The following is a 21439-nucleotide window of genomic DNA, read 5'->3' as shown; positions in this document are numbered from 1 at the left end:
CCAGTTCTGACGATGGGATCCATGAGGAATTGAGGAAACTCCTCAAATCTTAAAGGCATACATATAGTGATTTTTAGGTTTTTATCAACAAATCAAGCATATACATCCAAAAAAGTGACATTTGATGAAGTGGAACTGCTGATGATGATCAGAACGAAACTCTTCAACGACGTTCACGTTTGGCGATTTGTCCTCTTCGTTATGTTTGTTAAGCAAGTTAAGTTTTTAAGCCACATTTCTGTCAAGCTCGAGTTCTGATGATGGGATCCATGAGGAATCGAGGGAACTCCTCAAATCTTAAAGGCATGCGTATAGATTTTTTTGTATTTTCATCATAAAATCAAGCCTTTACATTAAAAACTGTCGCATTTGATGAAGTGGAACTGCTGATGATGACCAGAACAGAACTCTTCAACGACGCATAGAACACGTTTGGTGATTTCGAATTTCGATTTTGATTTGGACTGGGACCCGGACTCGGACCCAGAACCGGACTCATACCCGGATCCGGTTCGGACCCGGAGCCGGACCTGGACTCGGACCTGGATTCGGACCCGGATTCGGACCCGGACTCGGACCCGGACTCGGACCCGGTCTGGACCCGGACTCGGACCCGGACCTTGACCCGGAAAACCACTATGATACCTTAACTAAATAAACCACTATGATTACCTACCATAAAATGTAGGTATAAAGTATGATGATGCCAATCTTACTAGCCCCTCCCGCTCAAACCCCCGTACACCGCACCGCATGCGCCGTTAAGTGGGTTAGGTTAGGTTTGAACTGCGATCCTCACAGAACCGAACAAGGGTTAGGTTGGGTTAGAACTGCGAGCCTTACAGAAACGAAATGCTACTTGGAAAGTGGGTTTGATTATGTTCGAACTGCGATCCTCACAGAACCGAACTGCTATCAGAGAAGTGGGTTAGGTTAGGCTAGAACTACGACCCTTACAGAAGCGAAATGCTAGTAGAAAAGTGGGTGGTTTTAACTCCTTTTCTACATAGTGCACAATCTACAATAATCTTTCATCGGCCCATATAGAAGTCGGTTTTTTTTTCTTAAAAAATATTTTTATGCCATCATTCGTCATTTCCGAAATGCCAATCAAGCCTGCACAAATGCATCATTGGTTAAATCGTTCGTCATGTGGGCACTGTGGGCACATACCCTCATAAGTTTATCTTTGTGGTAATTGGATGTTTACTTACCGAGAAAACATTTATCCTTTTACGTTCTAGTTAAATGAAACATGGATATGAAGCTTTCACTTAGAGTGACCTTGCAGGCCCTTATATTTTTGACGCACTAAACTCCTCTGTAACTTTAATTGAGGCGTGTCTTCATCAGTCTACCTTTGGTTCAACTGTTAAAGATGAGTATTGCAGCAGAAAGAATGAATAGGTTTGGGAAAATGTTCTCGGCGCCTGACTGGATAGGGGAGGCCGGGTGGAGCGCTTTTATTTCCATTGGTCCCATATTATTCTCCAACAGTAGAGTGTCCATCGCTGCATACGCTTCGTGAACGACGTGCTGTTAAACAAGGGTTAAAAATTTAAAGATCAATCGTTTTATTTTTTAGTTTTTGACAATATTGAGTTTCGAGAACTGGGGGCCGATTTTAGAAATTCGACCACTCGATTTCGTGTATTTCGTTAAATGATAGGCGTTTAAATTCTACTAATAGAATTAAAATCGAGTGGTCAATACCACTAATTCCCAATTTCGATCGCTCGTATTTCAAAAATTAGCATTTCGCCGTTTTCCACCGATTTTCGAGTGACGAAATCGAGCGATTGAAATTCAAAAATCGGCCCGCTGTAGTACTAACAGTACCTATACTTGGACGATCTAAGTAAGTACTTTTAGGCTAGGTTTTTAGAGTTTGTTTTCACAAAGAACACAACTATGACTACCCCTCTGCTTATAACAACTACATATATATATACCACTGTATGTAACTTTACTACGTTCCATGCCCACTTGTTACAATACAATTAAGTAAGTAGCTTTAAAGCGATATTTGACTTAACTTAAATGCATTACTAGCATAATATGCAATACCTACGCATAAGCAACCATTTACTCGTATCGTCATTATGATTATACAAAATGTGCGCAATAATAACTCACTTCCGACATTAGTTTCGAGTTGTGGGAGTCAGTGGCTCGGAACATCATGATGGTGTAGGTATTGTCAATGCCTAAGTGGCCGTCGATCCAGTCTTCAATCCCGCCAGCGTACAGCGCTGTAATAAAAGATTTAAGTACGTAGATTAACCTCTTGTCTGTGTATGATAAGGAATCTTAGTCATTCTTTTGTATTTCGAGAACTAGTTTTTCTGCTCTATATAGGGCTGCCGTCCGTCTGGGTTTCTCCAGATTTGTCCTTGTTTGGAAGCTGTCCGCGGGCCGTCCGGGGGGATTTTCAAAAAGTGTCCGGGGAAAACCCGGACACTATTATTGTGAGGAAACACCTTATTGAATTTAATTATTTACCGGCATTATTGTATACAAAGTAGGTAAAAACCTAATAAATACCTACACGTCCGGGGAAAAATGCGATTTACGCCAAATGTCAGGGTTTTTTTTATTTAGTCTTTGTCCGGGTTCGGCGAATTTAGAGATGGCAGCACCTCTATACAACCGAGATTTGAACCCACGATTTTTACCACCACATACCACAGTCACAAGAACCCGCCGCCAAAAAGTCGACCCCATAACAATCAAGTGCCCACCCCCAACCCCATACAGCAAGTTAAAATGAAAGCATAACTGCAGCGGTTATGTTCTTGTGACTCTCCTCTAAAACCGATATGTTTGTGGGCGAACGAAGGGCGAACTAATATAATATAGAGCTCAGAAAATTTTCAGGCTTGACGGACGGGAGGCGCATTGCTTGAGAACTGCACCGCTTGGCTTAGAAGGTTTTTGAGCGTCAATCACGTATTGTACTACTGGAAAACCATGCATGTATCAGTTCCAAACAACCTGAATCATCTGATCAAACCTAATCCTATCCGTCAAATTTGTGCGTATATTATCGTAGCATAACAATGCCGGACAGATCATAATATGGCCAATTATACGATCTGGCTACAACAGATGATGTAGGTAGTTTTATGACTTCGTGAATCACTAAAGTAAATAGTCGCAACAATGTGTACGTACCTAAATAAGTATAGGTAGGTATAATCAATAGTTACCTCTAACTAGAGATTCTTATAGCGTGACAAAATATATGACAGAACTCATGGATGCTATGATGAACTGTGAACTGATGGCCTTTTTGAGCTCGTATAGGTAAATACTCTTAATTATATTTCTTACTTTTTTATACACATGTAATGTGTTAAATGCATTTTTCACTTTTGGGATCTACAAGTACCTACACATACTTACACTGTAATAATGAACTATAAAAAGCACACCCTATAAGGTAGGTACAATAGACTACTGTAATATAATATTATGGAAATATAATATACATGCATCCTTACGTAGGAATTCTGAAGTTTGTCCGGCGACGTACGGTCGGCCGCTGATACCGAAGGCAGCCGCAGCCGCCCGAGACGCCCTCTTTCTCTGTTGTACCATAGAGAAATATAATAGTAGGAGATCCCATATATGGTCGACCTTCATCAATCTGTCTGACGGATAAAAGTATGAAAATATGTCCCAGAACATAAATAAATAGGGTTGCCTCAAGAAATATAGTCAAGGCTATTTTTAATACATTTTTGAAAAAAAAATTTTTTCGCCAAATTTCACCGATTTGTCTGACGAACGAAATAAGTTTCAATGGAAAGTATACAACTTGTACAACATAAATCAACTAGGTTGCCTATCTTTTTCCGGTCACTATTATGTGGTTGCCGTGTTTAAAGAGGTGATTTTATATCGATAATTGTACTCATCTGTCTGACGCTTGAATTATACATCAAAATGATGGTAATTTTATTGCAAGTACAATGGTATAGGGTTGCCTGCGAAAATCCGGTTACAAATAAGGGTTGCCAGGCTTTTAATTAAAATAAGAAGGGAAGACTTTTAGCGATAACTCATAAACGGCTTAACTGATCAAGTTTGTTTTAATTTTATTTGATTGAGTTTTTAAGCACTATTTTAATGATTTTTTTTTATCATATTTTTTGGACAGATGGTTCAAAAGTTAGAAGGAAAAACCATCTTTTTTTTTAAACGATTATTTCCGAAATGATTTACTTTATCAAGAAATGTTGTTTAAAGACCGCTATGTATTTTAAAAGGCCTATCCAACGACACCCCACACAATAAGGTTGAAACGATAAAAAAATTGTCACACACATTTTGTTTCTTTCAAAGCGATTATTTCCGAAAATATTCACTTTATCAAAAAATGTTCTTCTAAAACCCCTATTAATTTTGAAAGACCTTTCCAACAACATCCCACACCATAGGGTAGACACAAAAAAAAATTCTTACGTACAATTCGTTTCTTTCGAGGCGATTATTTCCTAAAATATTCACTTTATCAAAAAATGTTTCTTTGAAGAACCCTATTTACTTTAAAACTCATATCAAATGACAAATTACAACATAGATATCAAACGAAAAAAAAGAAAATAAATGTATGTGACCATTTTTTTTGCTTCAACACTACAGTATGACATGTCGTTGGATAAGTCTTTTTGAAATAAATACGGTTTTATAGAAAACATTTTTTCATAAAGTAATTATTTTAGGAAATAATCGCCTCGAAAGAAGTAAAATGTACGTGAGGATTTTTTTTTCGTGTCAACCCTATGGTGTGGGATGTTGTTGGAAAGGTCTTTCAAAATGAATAGGGGTTTTAGATGAACATTTTTTGATAAATTGAATATTTTCGGAAATAATCGCTTTGAAAGATACAAAATGTGTGCGACAATTTTTTTATCGTTTCAACCTTATAGTATGGGATGTCGTTGAATAAGTCTTTTAAAATAAATAAGGGTATGTAAACAACATTTCTTGATAAAGTGAATTATTTCGGAAATAATCGTTTAGAAAGAAAAAAAAAGGTTTTTCCTTCTAACCTTTGAACCATGTGTCCAAAAAATATGAAAAAAAATCATAAAAATAGTACTTAAAAAACTTAATCAAATAAAATTAAAACAAACTTGATCAGTTAAGCCATTTATGAGTTATCGCTAAAAGTCTTCCCTTCTTATTTTAATTAAAAGCCTGGCAACCCTTTTTTGTGACCGGATTTTCGCAAGCAACCCTATACCATTGTACTTGCAATAAAGTTACCATCATTTTGATGTATAATTCAAGCGTCAGACAAATGAGTGCAATTATCGATATAAAATCACCTCTTTAAACACAGCAACCACATAATAGTGACCGGAAAAAGATAGGCAACCTAGCTGATTTATGTTGTACAAGTTGTATACTTTCCATTGAAACTTATTTCGTTCGTCAGACAAATCGGTGAAATTTGCCAAAAAAATTTTTTTCAAAAATGTATTAATAATAGCCTTGACTATATTTCTTGAGGCAGCCCTATTTATTTATGTTCTGGAACATATTTTCTTTCATATTTTCATAGTCATCCGTCAGACAGATTGGTGAAGGTCGACCATATTTATGTGGGATCTCCTACTACAAGTAAGGAAAGAGTGGTAACTCCATTCATCTAGCCTAAGCAAATTAGAAAAAACTGCGGATTTAATTCGTGTAGTTTTGAAAATTGGTACAGGTATACCTTGTGGTGTCCAGATAAACATACTAAAAGTCCTCGAGGGTAGGGGGTGTCCTGGGGGTGTAGAGGGGGGGTTGAAGGTACCTTTTTTCATATTTTTGCTCATATCTCGAATACGAATAGCGTTATAAGTAATTACTTCGGACAAAATTTTTAATATAAGATTTACTACAAATTTGGTTATGTTTATTTTTACTCTACAATCAATACTTTAGGAGCTACAGGCTGTTAAAGTTAAATAAGTGATAAAAAATAGACGATTTAAGAAAACATTGTTTTTTGTAATTGTTCATCATAAATAAAAAAAATAGTTTAGAGAAAGCAAGCTAAGTGACCTGCTGATAAAATAAAAAAAAATAGGCCATGAGCATGTCGGGCCATGCTCAGTGTAGGATTCCGTAGATACTGTTAACGCACCAGCGGTCAAACCAGTCCCGGAGGGGTGAGGGCCGCGGAGGATGATGACGTCACGACCGCGGCGAGCACTCACTGCGCATACCACACACGGCTCTCGACTACCGTCTCATATGTACCTACACATACCTAAACCTTCGTATTAAACAAATTAAAATAAGTTAACGTGAAGCAGGAGTTTTCTTGAAGAGTCAACCCCTCAGCTGAGCTGTTCGTCAATATCAGCTCCGACAAGTGGCGACCGTGACAGGACCTGGTACCAAAGTCCACATTCCAATCTAACGGGACATCGACGGGCGAGCGGAATATTCCATACGGATTGCAACAATTGCACCTGCATCCAGTGATCGTCATCGCAATTATTCAGGAAAGTAGCCCATCCTATATTTTCCTTAACACCTGTAATCCATGCATCCATTCCCCTTAATTTGTGTGAATATAGTGCTCAGCCCTCAGCTTTGTCTAGACCTTGAAGTGCTCATAATTCGTGATAAATTATTAATTAATCAGTGCTATAGCTATTAAAATCGCTGCTTATCCGTTCCTGTGCATAAAGTTAAGGATAGCCTACTTGCATTCATGAACTACGTAAATTGCTAGCATTAAATAGGTGTATCTACTCAGTGCGATAAGCGGCGTCCATTTTGTGTTGCATCAGCTTTGCATAGCAACAGCATTTATTCGGCTTAATTCTTATAAAATCTAATCTTTCTTCTTCACTTCATATCTTGCATTAAGCTATTTTTATTTAGTTAATAAAATTATAACAAATTATTGCTTTAATACAATTTCAGTAACTTAAAACCAGAATAACAAGAACTCCGTTAGGAATTTCGATTCAAACTTTAAGATTATTCCCTAAATCAGCTGCAATATAGTGTATTCTTTAAACTCATACGGTCCTAACCGTGCATTCCAGTGATTACGGGAGTTCTGCCCACATTCCTGTGCCAAGCAGTGCGTGTTGTCGTGCACGTCACGTCACGTCACCTACTTCGCTGCAAGTCAACGAGCCAGTGGACCAGTTGTCAAGACTTTTAATTGGGTTCGAGTGCACAAATTATTCTATCTAATTGTTTATTTGCCCTTGATTCGCACGCATCTACGAGCCACAAAACGACGTAAGCTTAGGATGAAGGCATTAGTGCTAAGATCGCTGACTGCTTCCAGGTGGACGGCCTTAGTTGCAAAGCAGACAAAAATGTTTAAATAGCATTTTGTTATGCGATTACCCTTTCCCTTTTTGCTGGAAATCATGAAGGGTCCCGCAAAATCTAGGCCACACAACCTGGAAGGGGTAAAACGAAGTAACCCTATCTGCAGGTAGATTGCCCATTAGTGGCTTCATAGCCTCACCTCGAAGTCGTACGCATGTTACGCATTTATGAACGACACTATGCGCTAAAGCCCGGCCGCCTACTGTCCAGAATTCGTCGCGTATGGAGCTAAGGAGCAACTGAGGGCCAGCATGTAGTAGACGTAGGTGTTCGCCTTCCATCAAGAGCCGTCGATCGATGTGAGCTCACTGTAAGTTCGTTAACGAGTCCTTATGAAATTAATATTCGTTGTTTCGTCGTGGAGCATCTTGTAGACAGCCTACCTAACAATTATGTAGATATCTCAGAATTGAACATACCTGCGGACATTCAGCTGGCGGATCCTGGGTTTTATCGTCCTTCTGAAATCGATTTGCTACTTAGTGCTGAATTTTTCTTCAATATCACGACGTCGGAGAAAATAGAACTTGGACCAAACAAGCCTATTCTTCAATCTTCAAAACTAGGCTGGTTGGTCGCGGGGCCCACGGGTGACGTTGAGTCGGATGAGGACGAGATTGTGCGTTGTTGCTTTACGAAACAAATCCCACAAGATCTCACACACAAAAACGATTCTTGAACTTAGAAACTAGATTGGATAAAAATCAAGTTCTGAAAAAACAATATTGCGACTTTATCAAGGAGTACGAAGAACTAGGTCACTTGAGTAAAATTGATAAACCCGACTTCGGTTATTACGCTCCCCACCACGCAATTATTCGTGACAGTGAAACTACAAAATTGCGGGTAGTTTTTGACTGTAGTGCTCAATCAAGCACACAAAAATCCCTTAATGATAACGATTAGGATCGCTATATTTTTCTTTGAAAGTCTTTACTAAGTTATGTTTTCAGGATTTTTGTCATATTTTTTGGACCCATGGTTCAAAAATTAGGGGAACTAAAGGGTAAAACACAACTTTTTTTCTTTCAGATCGATTATTTCCGAAAATATTAAGTTGATCAAAAAATGGTTCGTGTAGACCCGTATTCGTTTTAAAAGACCTATCCAACGACACCCCACACTATAGGGTGGAAGCGAAAAAAAATTTCATCCCCACTTTAATGTAGGGCAGCCACCATAAAAAATATTTTTTCTAAAAAGTTGTGTTTTGCACTTTAGTTCCCCTAACATTTGAACCATGGGTCCAAAAAATATGAAAAAAATCGTGAAAGTAAAGCTTAGTAAATACTGTCAAGGAAAAATATAGCGAACCTAATCGGTCTAGCAGTTTTTGAGTTTTTGGAAATAGTCTATTTTGATGAATGGGTAACTACGGAACCCTACACTGAGCATGGCCCGACATGCTCTTGGCCGGTTTTTTATATTTTATCAGCAGATTGCTTAGCTTGCTTATTAGAAAATAATTTTTAATAATTAATTTTTAATTTAATATTAATTAATTAATAATAATATTTAAGGATTCTCTGCCTCTGGCTTGCCTTAGCCGGCCGGCCAGAGTGGAGTCGTTAGAGCTATAAGCTCCAGGGGTGGAAGTGAAATATGCATAAGACGCGAGTTGGCACAGTAACAGCCACTGGGTAGAAAGCGGCGCACACCTCTCGACACCCCTGAGCCGCTCACACCGGTGTTGCCCTTGAGCCATCCTAGATGTCGCTTTTTGTGAGGGCCCATCTTGTGAGGGCGAGTCACCGTCTGCCGGAAATAAAATTGCATACCGTTTTATTAGGCAGGCGTCCGGTTTTTTACCCCATAGCTCAGTTCTTAGTCCATCGCTTTCACCCAATAACCTAGTTCATTTTAGATTCCATCAACTCTCAATAGTCCTTACACCCTGGCGGGTGCTGCCTCTGCGTGCGTCCCATGACACGGGCAAGGGCAGCCTCCGCTCGGTGTACCCCTTACATTTCATTAAAGTGTCAAAAGGGCCTCTACGTGTTGGCTACGGCTCCGCGCACGCCTCCCAAAGGTCCGGAACACCATTGTTCCGTGATGGGAAAGATATTTAATATTTAATTTTTAATATTTATTTTTAATTAATTTTTAATTTTTATTTTGAATAATTTTTGAGCTTACTGTCAGAATTTCTACACGTGCAGCCTGTGGGTGAAGTTTACACAATGAGCCTATAACGCATTGCGCGTTCAATATAATAACATCTTGAGGATGCTGTTGCGGCTGCCGAAGCACTGTAGTGCGTCCGGCATGTTCGCCGAGGCGCGAGTAGATGACTTTTTCGCCATTAGGCGGAAAAGAATCGCCTCCATGCTGAGGCGGGTGCGCGGCAGCAGCAACAGTCTTCTCAGGGTATTGGCCGAGCGCCTCGACTGCCCGATTACAAAGTTTTGGGTGGAGGTGGCAATTGGGAGAGCTAAATAGAGCATGGCAACCTGCGCTCCTCGTCTCGCAATGGCCACACATCTGCCAAATACTAGTTTTTAGTCATTAGTTTTTATTTTTATATTATAGTTTTCATTCGTTCTTTTATTTTTAGTAATTAACATAGTTTTTAAGTTTATACCTACTAATAACGCTGTGGATCAATGATCTGAAATAAACGATTTTTATTTTTATTTTATTTTTTTATTTTATTCTAAACTAAATTTTTTATTTATTATGAACAATTACGAAAAAACTACGTTTTCTTAATCCGTCTATTTTTTATCTCTTATTTAACTTTAACAGCCTGTAGCTTCTAAAGTATTGATCGCAGAATAAAAATAAAAATAACCAAATTTGTAGTAAATTTTATGTTAAAACTTTTGTCCGAAGTAATTATAATGCTGTTCGTACAAATATTCGAGATATGAGCAAAAATATGAAAAAAAAATACCTACAACCCCCCTCTACACCCCCAGCACACCCCCTACCCTCGAGGACTTTTAGTACCTATGTTTATCTGGACACCACAAGGTATGCCTGAACCAATTTTCAAAACTACACGAATTATTTCCGCAGTTTGCCCAAATTCGGCTTAATTTGACGTGGCTATCTGTGTTTTTACCAAAACACGAGTTATTTCGTAGTCAACATCTAGCGTCAAGTAGTGGATTTATCAGTATCGCTACTTGACACCAGATCTCACAAGTGCCGCTACTGACGAAAAATGTACTGCTAAAACAATTTACAACTAATATTACAAGCAGAAGGAGTTGAAAATAGAGTTGCAGTTAATCCGGTTATAATATATTAGCTGAAAATTGTTGAGCATTACCTAGACTTTTCGTTCATCGCGATATCTAGATATTGTCGACTAGCAGTAAGTGGATAAATTCCGCTACTTGACGCTAGATGTCGACTACGCACTTATTTATACATATTTTTCTATGGTTGGACACACAGACGGTAGATATAATAAAAACTAAAAAAACAGGTTAAACGTTACTAAAGAACGGGAAAACCACAAAATGTGAACTTCTGCAGAGCTTAAAGCTCGAATTGAAAGATGCGCATGCTCATGCTAAGTAAGTACGTAGATAATTATAATATCCGCCACATTGCTTGTCGCTCTGTGCCCTGTGATGTGAGATATGTTACGGGTACCTGCTGAAATAGGTATATGTAATTTTTATAATGTTAGAGCCGAACCACAGCCGAGCAGTCGAGTTCCGCGTTCTACAGACCACTGAAGGCTTGAATATACACGCAATATATAGGTATACGCACGGCGTGCAAATAATGTTCGTGCGTTCCATTTTTGTTTGTGTTAGCGTACGTGCGTAAATTTCTAATGAAGCAATAAGTATGTTGGGTCACCTGCTACAACACAGGTAAGCTGAATGGACGTTACCCCACCGACAAGACAACATGTAGTTCATCTTCCGAAGGAAAGAAGGAGTTTCATTTCTTTTATGGGGCCTAGAGACATTAAAAAAGGAAGGTTAACCTGATATTTTACCTACCCAGGCTTTTTAACTCTAAATAAATGTATGTGACAGGCATTCTTACATAATTAGCATCGAAGGCACGCTTCTTTCTCGTGTGCGAGTAAGGATACATGACTCCCTGAAATAAGAGATGAGTTCTTAAACCATTACAAGCCAGGCCTGCCCAAATCAGTGAAGCGCAGCGCAGATCACCGAGGAGGATTTACACCGCGCAGCGCACACCGACGAGGTAAAATCCCCCGCGATACCGCCGGATTGGCGGGCATCCGGCGCTGGAGGCCGGCACACCATGGAGCACTTCGGCGCAGGCCGGGGGATGCCGCGGCATGCCGCCGCATGTACTCTATCAAAAGGAATAGTGACTAGTGTGCACGAGTTCTCCCCCGTCGTCCCGGCGCTACCCCAGCGCACTCGGAAGGCCTCGGCGCATACCGGGGGATGCCGCGGCATGCCGCCACATGCCGCCACCTACCGCCACCTACCGCGGTATCCTCTAACATGCTCCTCGATGCCGCGGAGTAACAATCCTCCGTGATGCTCCGAGGTCGGTCTCAGACCATTAAAATGTATACCTTATTGTAATTGAAATAGGAGAGAATATACATTGACAAATTTAAAGTGATCTGCGCTGCGCTCCGCCGGTTTGCGCAGGCCTTTCACATTTTTTGGGTATAGGTACAAGCCGCACTGAGCTTACTATGGGACTAGGTCGATCTGCGTAAGATTGTCTTATAAATATAATATTTATTTATTTATTATTTACTAGCTTTTGCCCGCGACTTCGTCTGCGTGGAATTATTTCCAGCAGTTAGAGTAAGTATAGCGCCTGGATAAAATCTAATGGCAACAATTTTGAGCATAATATATGCTTTATTGCTTACACCAATTAGCAGGCAATTCATTAATTTTCACATTTCCACCCCCCTTCTCACCCTCTTTAGGGATGACCCGAAAATATAAAAATATAAAATAAAAAACCCTTTTATTTCTTGCATAAATTTTACAAATGAAGTTTAGTGTGAATCAATAATATTATTCAAAATATTATTTAAAACTAGGTAAATAACTTATTTTAGGTTTTCTTCTTTGATTATGCAAGTAGGTAAAGGCCTCCCCGACATAAAAACTATTCTATATATGTCTTTCCCCGGGACTCAAACTATTTCGCTAATTTCAGCTCCGCAGTCAAACTATAAATAATGGTAGATGTGCTAACCAGTACGTCGCCCTCCTTGAAGGCAATGAACATGGATATAAGCATCTTCTGCTCGTGAAGGAAGGTGGTGAGGGCACGTGTCTCTCGCTCGCTGAGTTGTCGCGGCCCCGCGTACAGGTCTCCGCACGGGTGCTCTGCGCGAAGCTCCTCCGCTATGCACAAAATTCATAATCAAAACATAAATAGGGAAGCTCGTATATAACATACGAGCTTATACAAATATGGACCTGAAACAATACACTTCCTTAGACAGTATTAAGCAGGTAGAGGTAGATATAAAATACGATAAAAGTATCAGGATTAAATAGATAACAGTTATTATCGGTTCCTTTAAAGAAGAAAAAACACTATCTCCTTAATAAACGTGAGGCCTTTCTTTATAAATTAGATATAAGATATATACCTATACATACACACACACGCGTACACGCACACTTTCTCATTCCTTTTTCTTTATTTGAATTTCATAATTTCATTAACCACCTATTAGATTACTTTTAGTTTTTCTTAACCTTAGCCTACGAACTGCGAAGTCGGCTGCCACGTTACAGGCTTGCCTAGTGTGGGGCCACAGGATACGTAAACAATTTGTAAACAAGGTTCTTTCAAATAAATATATTCTTATTCTTATTCTTATTCTTATTCTTATATATGTAAATCATAAAGATAATGATTATTGACGATAATACAAAAACGTCTTCTACACGCCTTTTGTAGGTGCCTATTACATTAGTACGTAAAATATAGGTATATAATACCTATATATGGTTCTTTGGTGCGGTAAAGATGAAAGATACGCTGCTATATGCTGGTTTTAATGTCTGGAATGTACAGGCAAATTAACAGCAGGCACAAACCTGGTATCCATTGGTATTCAAAGTTGCGGTCAAGATTCACGCCATAACAAGGCTGCACGATGCATCGAAAACCATGAAACTCGCAGGCCTTGCACGACCTGCGCCCATCGCACATCTCCCAAGATTGTTGAAGATTCTTCTTCCATTCACGACGCTGAGTAATTTAATCATGTTAATTAGTGATTCAATGTTAATTAGTGATTAGATTGTGTTACTAACTAAGATAACTACATACGTAATTGAATACGTAATCGATATAGACGGATAGGAAAACCTTATTCATTTTTATTTAAGTTTTCAAAATAAAAATGGGGATTAAAATCAGGAACTGAAAGAAATTAAAAAAATACTCCCATATTCATTGAGGGAAACAAAATGTGTGCCTAATTCAGACTTCACCTGAAAGACATACTTTACAAGGGGGAGGCCTATGTTCAGCAGTGGACGTCTTATGGCTGAGATGATGATGATGATGATGATGACATACTTGCGTAAAAGTCATGGAGTAGTCATATCCATCCGGGTTGAACACAGGAATGACCCAAAGTCTGAATTTTTTGAGCAAGTCAATTTGAGTGTCAGTATGATCAATCAGCTGATACAGGAGGTACATGGCTGCTGACACAGCATGATGGTCCCGACCTTGAATACCTGCCAAAAAAAATCAACAAAGCAATCCGAATGCCAATCTCCTCATCTGTCTATATTTTGGAGGCGTTATACCTACACTGAGAGAAAAGGATAACAAAAACACACTTAGAATTACAAAAATAAACTTAATCCGGGGACAAGGAGAGTCAACTAATAGGAATAAATTGACTTTTGCAATTTCTATTAGTTCTTGCAATTTCTATTATCTGTTTGTTGAAATTAGATTTAGGATTACTGAGCTGTTTGTAGAAATAAATAAAATTTACAGAAATAGTGAAACGTCTATAATTATTACTAAACTTCATTTTTTCCTGGTTTAGTTTACTAATGATTTTTCTCTCAGTGTAGACCTACTCGCATTTATGAAAGCGTGAAAGTCAAACTTTCTGATGTGTTGTGAATATGTATTCTGTCATAGTCAGTCAATATGCGAGGACAAGAAGACCTGACCTTAAAAATGGTTAGTTTTGATACTTTTTAGTTGTGAGGAACATATAAGTCCCTTTACTATATTCCATTCACTTTTGTGCTACCCACGCTACATCCTTAATCCATTCAGCCCTCAAACATGCTCTATCCAATTTTTTGATAAAACTCTACTATTTTTACTTCACACCTTACACTCACTTAATAGTTGGCAGATTAATTGTTACAAAGACAATTGGATAAGAAGAGCAGAAGAGATGAGCTTATGTTAGACATCCTCTTAGACTGACATATATCTGAAGAGAATTAAGAATTACCTTAAGCTTATCACATCGAATAAAGTTTAAACCTAATTAAGCAGTTGGGCTGTACCTGCAACTATCATTACGATGTCTTTGGCTGATGCGACCTGGCCGCTGCTTGGGTCGTCTACTATCATCATGTATATCGGATTATCCATGGTGGTTAAATTATTTGCAGTTATGTCAATCAACTTTACTATGGGGCTTTTCGCTTCCCATTGCTTTAACTGCCGTACTATCTGTAACAAAAATCGATTCAGTTTACCTTGCATACCTAATAGTTTATTTTTGAACGGTATCCTCCCTAATTTTAAAGGTACTCCAGCTTGGTGCTTCCTCAATGTAAAACATTGTATATTCAATTCAAGATTTTGCTAGCTATTTCCCGTAACGGCCCTAACACTAATTGGTAATCTACAATTTAAAAAGTGCACATACCTCTGGAAGTGTTTGAGGCGTATTAAATCTCAATGGCCTATAATTTAGCAAACTGCATGTGGATTGCCTTTGGGCCTCTACAGCCTTTATTGTTTTCGATTTTAGTGGGATGTTAGGCGATATCTGAGCGACACTAGAAATACTGTCAGTAGACAGACAGACTGTTGTAGACTTTGTAACCTCATTTCTTCTATTACTATAATTCAAATCAATATCAAGACTGTCAATTTCTTCATCTGACTCCGTATCCACAACTTTATTTCCTCGTTTATCTATTTGTGCGTCATCGTCTGGTAAATCTTCTGTTTTCTTTTTACCGTCATCAACGTCACTATCATCATCTTTATACAACGTAATATGATAAGTGTCCATATCGAGATCCGTCGTCTGCCGCGTGGGAATATTTTCTGTTTCCTCAGTTAAAGTAGGAAAATTGGTAACAAATTCTGGTGAATTTGTTGGAGTCGCCTTTGTATCAGTTTGTATTTCATACCTTGTTAAAGGTGATAGAAAAGCTTTTAATTCTCTTGCATCTTCCGACTGTAACATATTAAAATCTTGCACATCCAAGCTTGTTCGCGTAACATGATCAATATCCGTCGAAGGCGGAGCTCGTGAAGGAGTAAATGGAAGAATCCTTTTCGTTACCTATTTCAACATTATATAACTGGTTAGTCACGTAAAATTTCAACTGATATTAAATTTAATGACGAGAAAAATGCACACGACATCATTTTGCAGCGACACAGCAATAGGAATAATAGGATACACGAAGCACTACAGTCTAAATGCTGATTCGATAGTGTTCCTCGAATGTTTCGGGCTATTATTGTGTGTGTTGCAAAATAACTGCATTGAAGGAGATCCATGAGAGTATCGCTGCATAATATGACCGTAAATGAAGGTTGGTGCTAAGTAATTGTGGTATTTACACTAGATGAAGTAACCGGTGATGCCAGTGATGTCAGTCTTGGATAGAAAGCAACAGGAGTGATTGGTGCGAACTGTTGAGCAAGAGCTGGAGTTCTAGTTATGAAATGTGGACCAGCTGGAGGACTTTCATCCCTGTTAGAATGCTTTTGCAAAGAAAATGGTGGCAGTACGTGTCCTGTAATCAACAAAATTATCGTGATACCAATATATTTTAAAACATACTTGTGTTGTGCCCGCGACGTCGTCTGCGTGAAATGATTATTTATTTATTTAGGTTTGCGAAACAGGTGCAATACAAAAAATACTTATAAATGACAAGTTGTAAAATAAGATTGCTTAAGTATTCACCCAATTCAGATTGTCAGGTTGTTATCAGGCAAACACAGATTGCATTTAACAGGTGTTACTTACACATGTTTTTTTTATCCTAAGTACTAAAGATAAATCAAGGTAATGCTGAAATTAGGCAGTAGAATACAGAAAACAAGCTTAGTAACTAGTGAGATTGATACTATCCGTAGTCTAAGTTAGTATAAGTTTACAATTTTTACGTTAGGTTCTCTAGGAAGCAGGTGGACAAATGATGAATTCTAAACAATTAAGTACAACATAAGAAAAAGTTACACGTATTTTATGGAGAGCTTCCAAAAAGTTCTCGGAAATTTCAGGAAAATTTAACAGTAGGTACCCAAGCAAAGGAAACTTTCAATTTGGAAATAAAAAAAATCGATTCCCTTACAAAAATATGAGAAGATTCCGAATTTTTTTTTATGTGGAAATTTTGCAAGGTTAGAAACTTTCTGATAGCATATCAGTAGCTCTGATGCCGCCGGCACGTGGATTCAGTGGCGTGCACTTCATAAAGGCAAAAAGGCACTGCCTACCCTACTATAATTCCGATGTCTATCCTCTTAAACTACTTAATTTAATTTATACCTGATCGTACTATCAGTAATCGATATAACTTAAAACATTCTAAAAATTAATAAGCGCTCCATCTACCGGTTAAGCTTTGTCATCAAGTCATCATCTATAATAATTCTACGCGACGAAGTTTACACCACGCGGCACTAGCGCCGCTACGTGCCTTGCACGGCAAAGACAGAAAACATTTCCGTCTAAATCTTTCTATGTGTGCCTCCCCGTGAGTCGTCGTTACGCGGTTACAGTGTAGTGGGCCTTCCTATAAGTACGAGCACACAATTATACAAGTAACGCACACATTTAGACGCAATAGGCAGTGTCTTTCGTACCAAACATAAACGAATGACGCCCGAAAGTTTCCGAATAGTTCCGATGTTTACGTGACTATTTTAAAAAGTAGCATTTGCTATGGTAATTTAGTGCAAAAACGAGACTATTTTTTTATTCGTTTACAGTATTTGGTTAAGTTTATTTACATTTTTTATTCGGTCGCCATTGTTTGTTTGTTTTGGTGAGTTTATGAGATAACAGTTAACAGTTGCCGGAAATTATAAAGTGCGATTAGTGAAAAAATGGATAATTTTATCTGTGAAAGTTGTGGGTGTGGGTGTGTGTGTGCAAACTATTAAAAATGATGCGTTTTCGAAGCTTTCGTTTAGCCAAAAAAAGAAGTAATTGAAAAGACTTGACAACAAAATGAAAACCATCACGCAATTTTTTTGGTGAGTTAGTAGCTCTCATTTTTTAAGGTTCCGTACCCAAAGGGTAAAACGGGACTCTATTACTAAGACTCTGCTGTCCTTCCGTCCGTCCGTCTGTCATCAGGCTGTATCTCACGAACCGTGATAGCTAGACAGTTGAAATTTTCACAGATGTATTTCTGTTGCCGCTATAACAACAAACACTAAAAACAGAATAAAATAAAGATTTAAGTGGGGCTCCCATACAACAAACGTGATTTTTGACCGAAGTTAAGCAACGTAGGGCGGTGTCAGTACTTGGATGGGTGACCGTTTTTTTTTTGCCTTTTTTTGCATTATGGTACGGAACCCTTCGTGCGCGAGTCCGACTCGCACTTGCCCGGTTTTCTGATATAATTTTGCCTACCCAGTCCCAAATCTCTGTGCACGCTACTGTGGAATAACATCATTCAGGCCGGCGTGGCCGGACAAACGGTCTGCGCTCTCACGACAGCGACAGGAGAGATCGTTCTATTACCCCGAGAATCCACCTCAACCACAAGAGCAACGGGGGGGGGAACAACTATATCAGCACCCAAACAAATCCCGACAAAAAACCTTAACGAATTATCATCCAAAAGCGCCACGCATTAATTATAATGTTTTAATTAATTAATTAAAGGTAAGGTAGGTTAACATTTTTGTAATTGTTAATTAAAGTAATTACCTTGAACTTCTTTTATTGGGGGATATATGATGTCATTGTCTCCTGTTGTCCTGACAGTAGTCGGGGGAACAAACCGGGTGTATTCAACGGGTGTCGTATCAAAATCTGACGCCCCTGACGTCGGCACAGGCGGTACAATGGCTCCACCAATTATTATCCGTTCCCCTGCCTTGGTCCCCGGCTGTATATTAATACCGACGACCGGAGTGGAATAAGTTGGACTGAAGACTTCGTCATCTACTTTTACGATGAACTCTTGCTTCGACGTCACTAAATTCGACTGCCACCTTGTGTAATCTGGCAATTGTCTTTTACCGCGTAATACTACAAAACAATGAGGTAAACATTAGGTAGGTACCTAGGTACTTACCTAACCTGCATTTTCCATTGAACATTATCAAAATAAATGTACGAGTACTTACACGCAACATGATCCCTTGGATCATATTGGCCTTGAATGCTAATATTGGTTTGTATGCTGACACATATCTGTGTAAAATCTAAAACTATCAAAAATATGTGTAATATCATGATAAATTTCTATCCATCATCCTTTGACATATATCAATACAAGTTTAGACGTGGTTTAGACAATTACGTTTTCTTCTTCTAGGTAATCACTTTTTCTGATGCCGCCAGTGATACATCTGTATTAACTTTACTCTTTGGATACATTCAATATTTACATAGTTACAGAGGAGGACTTTCGTTCTCTTCTCATAAAATATTTTACTGACTGTTACCTTGGTTTAAAAAAATATTTACTAATACCAAAGAATATTATATTTATTTTCTACCTATTTTTTGCACTTGACAGGAAATCTGAGCGAAATCTGTTTGAAGCATGTTTGAAGTTATTTTTTGACTTTCGTTGTGAAGTTTGTGTTCTTACGAAAATAAGTTATATTTTTAGTTTCCTCTTTACTTTTATAGCCATGCGTTTGCAGTTCAAACTCTACCAAATTACAATACTGTATTTCCTTGGTGCTATGTATATGTTATTTTTTCCGCCTCGTAATTTCAAAAGGTGATTGATTTAGTATTGTTGATTGTTATCATTAGGTACCTAGCTAATTTTTAGTAAGTAATTCTTAAATGTTTGAAGTGCCGTTCTTTTACAAAAGGAAATCGTGATTTTAAAATGTCAGATTCTAAAATGGGGTTTGAAATTTGCTGCTCAACTGCTCAATCAGGAAAGTAGGTCTTACTTATATAAGATAAAGCAATAAATTATTGCCAATAAATATAGATCAGGAGCAAAAATGCGCATGATAAGGCGCATTGGACCAGAGCTCACATACAAGAAATACCTCGATAGCAATGATGTAGTGTTAGCGGCCGAACGCATGGTCCGCGAGGCGCCGGACGTGTCTCGCCTGCTGTACCTTCAACCAAAAACAAAGCAGAATCGCAGCCTGGTCGCTTTGGAGTTGCAAAGTGATAGACAGAGCAGTAAACCTGGAATTCTTGTTATAGCTGGTACGTAATCAAATCTAGAACCTGTCTCGAACATACCCTCCTGGGCCTCCTGTTTTAAACACCGAAGGGCACCGTAAAATTAGCATTTTGGATTAATGCAAGCACATCTTAACTTTACAACAGATTATTTATCAATACTATCAGATACCATACAAGAATTGTTTTAAATTATTGTGAAATATGATTACAAACTTTTATTTTGTAAAGTTTTTTTTTATGTAGACTTATATGCTTATTCGATTATGTAAATTCTAGCACTAAATGGAATGGCATGGGGAGCGCCAAATGCAGTTCTTGAGCTAGCAAAAAAGCTTCTGTACGATACTAATTATCAGACACCCTTCTTCAATGACTACGATTGGTAAGATTTACTCCTACATATATCTATATATATCTCAGTAGGTACCTGTAGCCTTCTAATGCAGATGTACGCAAATAATTGATTCGCTAAATTATCGAACAATGTTACATATATCGAAGTCACTTGTCGTTTCTCTCTAGGTATTTAATCCCAATGGCAAATCCCGATGGTATAAATTTCACGCAAAGCCAACGCCATCTACCGCCTCTAAACGCTACCGAATGGGCTGTTAATCTAACAGCCAGAGCCAAGACCCGCGCAGACGAATGGCACAAGAATGTGGACACCGGAGAGGGGCCGGACACATGTTTTGGCACTAATATCAATCGAAATTTCGCATTTCATTGGCAAGGTGAGATAGCATTTCAACATTGCGTCACTAATAATTAATGCTTGTGCTGAGGGTCTACCGCGAAACATGAAATTTCGTTATCAACCTCTATATCGCTCTTCCAAATTCGTGCGTTAGAGCAAAATTTCGATTTTAGTTTTTCGCGGTAGGCCCTCTGATATAACTACAATGTGTTGAACAGCTATATAGTGGAGCTGGAGCTGTTCAAACCATAATAGTGTAGGGGAGATGTGGGTATAATGATCCCTCGGAGCAAAATGATTCCCCATCGTATCTGAGCAACTACTGGTGCCATCTATCTAAATATGCAATAAACGTATGCCCCGTGACCCCGCCAGTTGCCTCTTAAAGTGTCATGACGGTACCAGCATGCAGCGAGATTTTATTAGGAAATAATTAAAAAATATATGTCTAATCTACGGTATGCCTATTTTCCGAATTCCATTACTTTTAGCATGTTACGTTTTATTCAAATTGTGTTTCACTGCCGGATCTTAATGATGTTTAGCTATACTTTAACGATGTTTATAGTGACGCAAGTTTTTTGAAAGTTATATTTTTATCGATGTTTTCTAATTTGGTGTTTGAGGTAAAATGATCCCTATTCGTAGGCGTAAAATGATCCCTGGTATCATTTTACCCACTAAGTAATTTTGCTATGAGCATTTCCTGTACCTACAGGCTATAACATATATCATGTCACGAATTTATGTGCGCAAACCCATACAACCATTTCCAGTCGCCGTTACGACGCGGTGTTGACACATCTTGTGTCGACACCGTCTGTTTC

At 38.5% G+C, this 21439-nt stretch overlaps 2 protein-coding genes across 2 annotated transcripts in view; one reads left to right on the top strand and one right to left on the bottom strand.

The window, feature by feature from the left end:
• LOC134791406 (zinc carboxypeptidase A 1-like) overlaps positions 1 to 21439 on the top strand; it is a 50462-nt gene that overhangs the window by 20336 nt on the left and 8687 nt on the right. Inside the window, exons 2-4 of the mRNA XM_063762427.1 lie at positions 19707 to 19936; positions 20192 to 20297; positions 20438 to 20649. Coding sequence (XP_063618497.1) covers positions 19720 to 19936; positions 20192 to 20297; positions 20438 to 20649 — 535 coding nt within the window. The 5' untranslated portion in view covers positions 19707 to 19719. The remainder of the gene's footprint in view (positions 1 to 19706; positions 19937 to 20191; positions 20298 to 20437; positions 20650 to 21439) is intronic.
• Positions 1089 to 18800, bottom strand: LOC134791609 (uncharacterized; the record flags this gene model as incomplete). Its single annotated transcript, XM_063762658.1, has 12 exons — positions 1089 to 1536; positions 2137 to 2252; positions 3504 to 3588; positions 11365 to 11421; positions 12520 to 12671; positions 13377 to 13530; positions 13864 to 14027; positions 14826 to 14994; positions 15194 to 15804; positions 15975 to 16042; positions 16106 to 16371; positions 18465 to 18800. Coding segments are annotated over 12 exons (2349 nt in total), but the record flags the coding sequence as incomplete, so codon positions are not given.

Source organism: Cydia splendana, chromosome 6 (assembly GCF_910591565.1).
Source record: "Cydia splendana chromosome 6, ilCydSple1.2, whole genome shotgun sequence".
NCBI lineage: Eukaryota > Metazoa > Arthropoda > Insecta > Lepidoptera > Tortricidae > Cydia > Cydia splendana.
The sequence above is the reverse complement of the archived record's forward strand: the minus strand, read 5'-3'. Positions and strand labels throughout refer to the sequence as shown.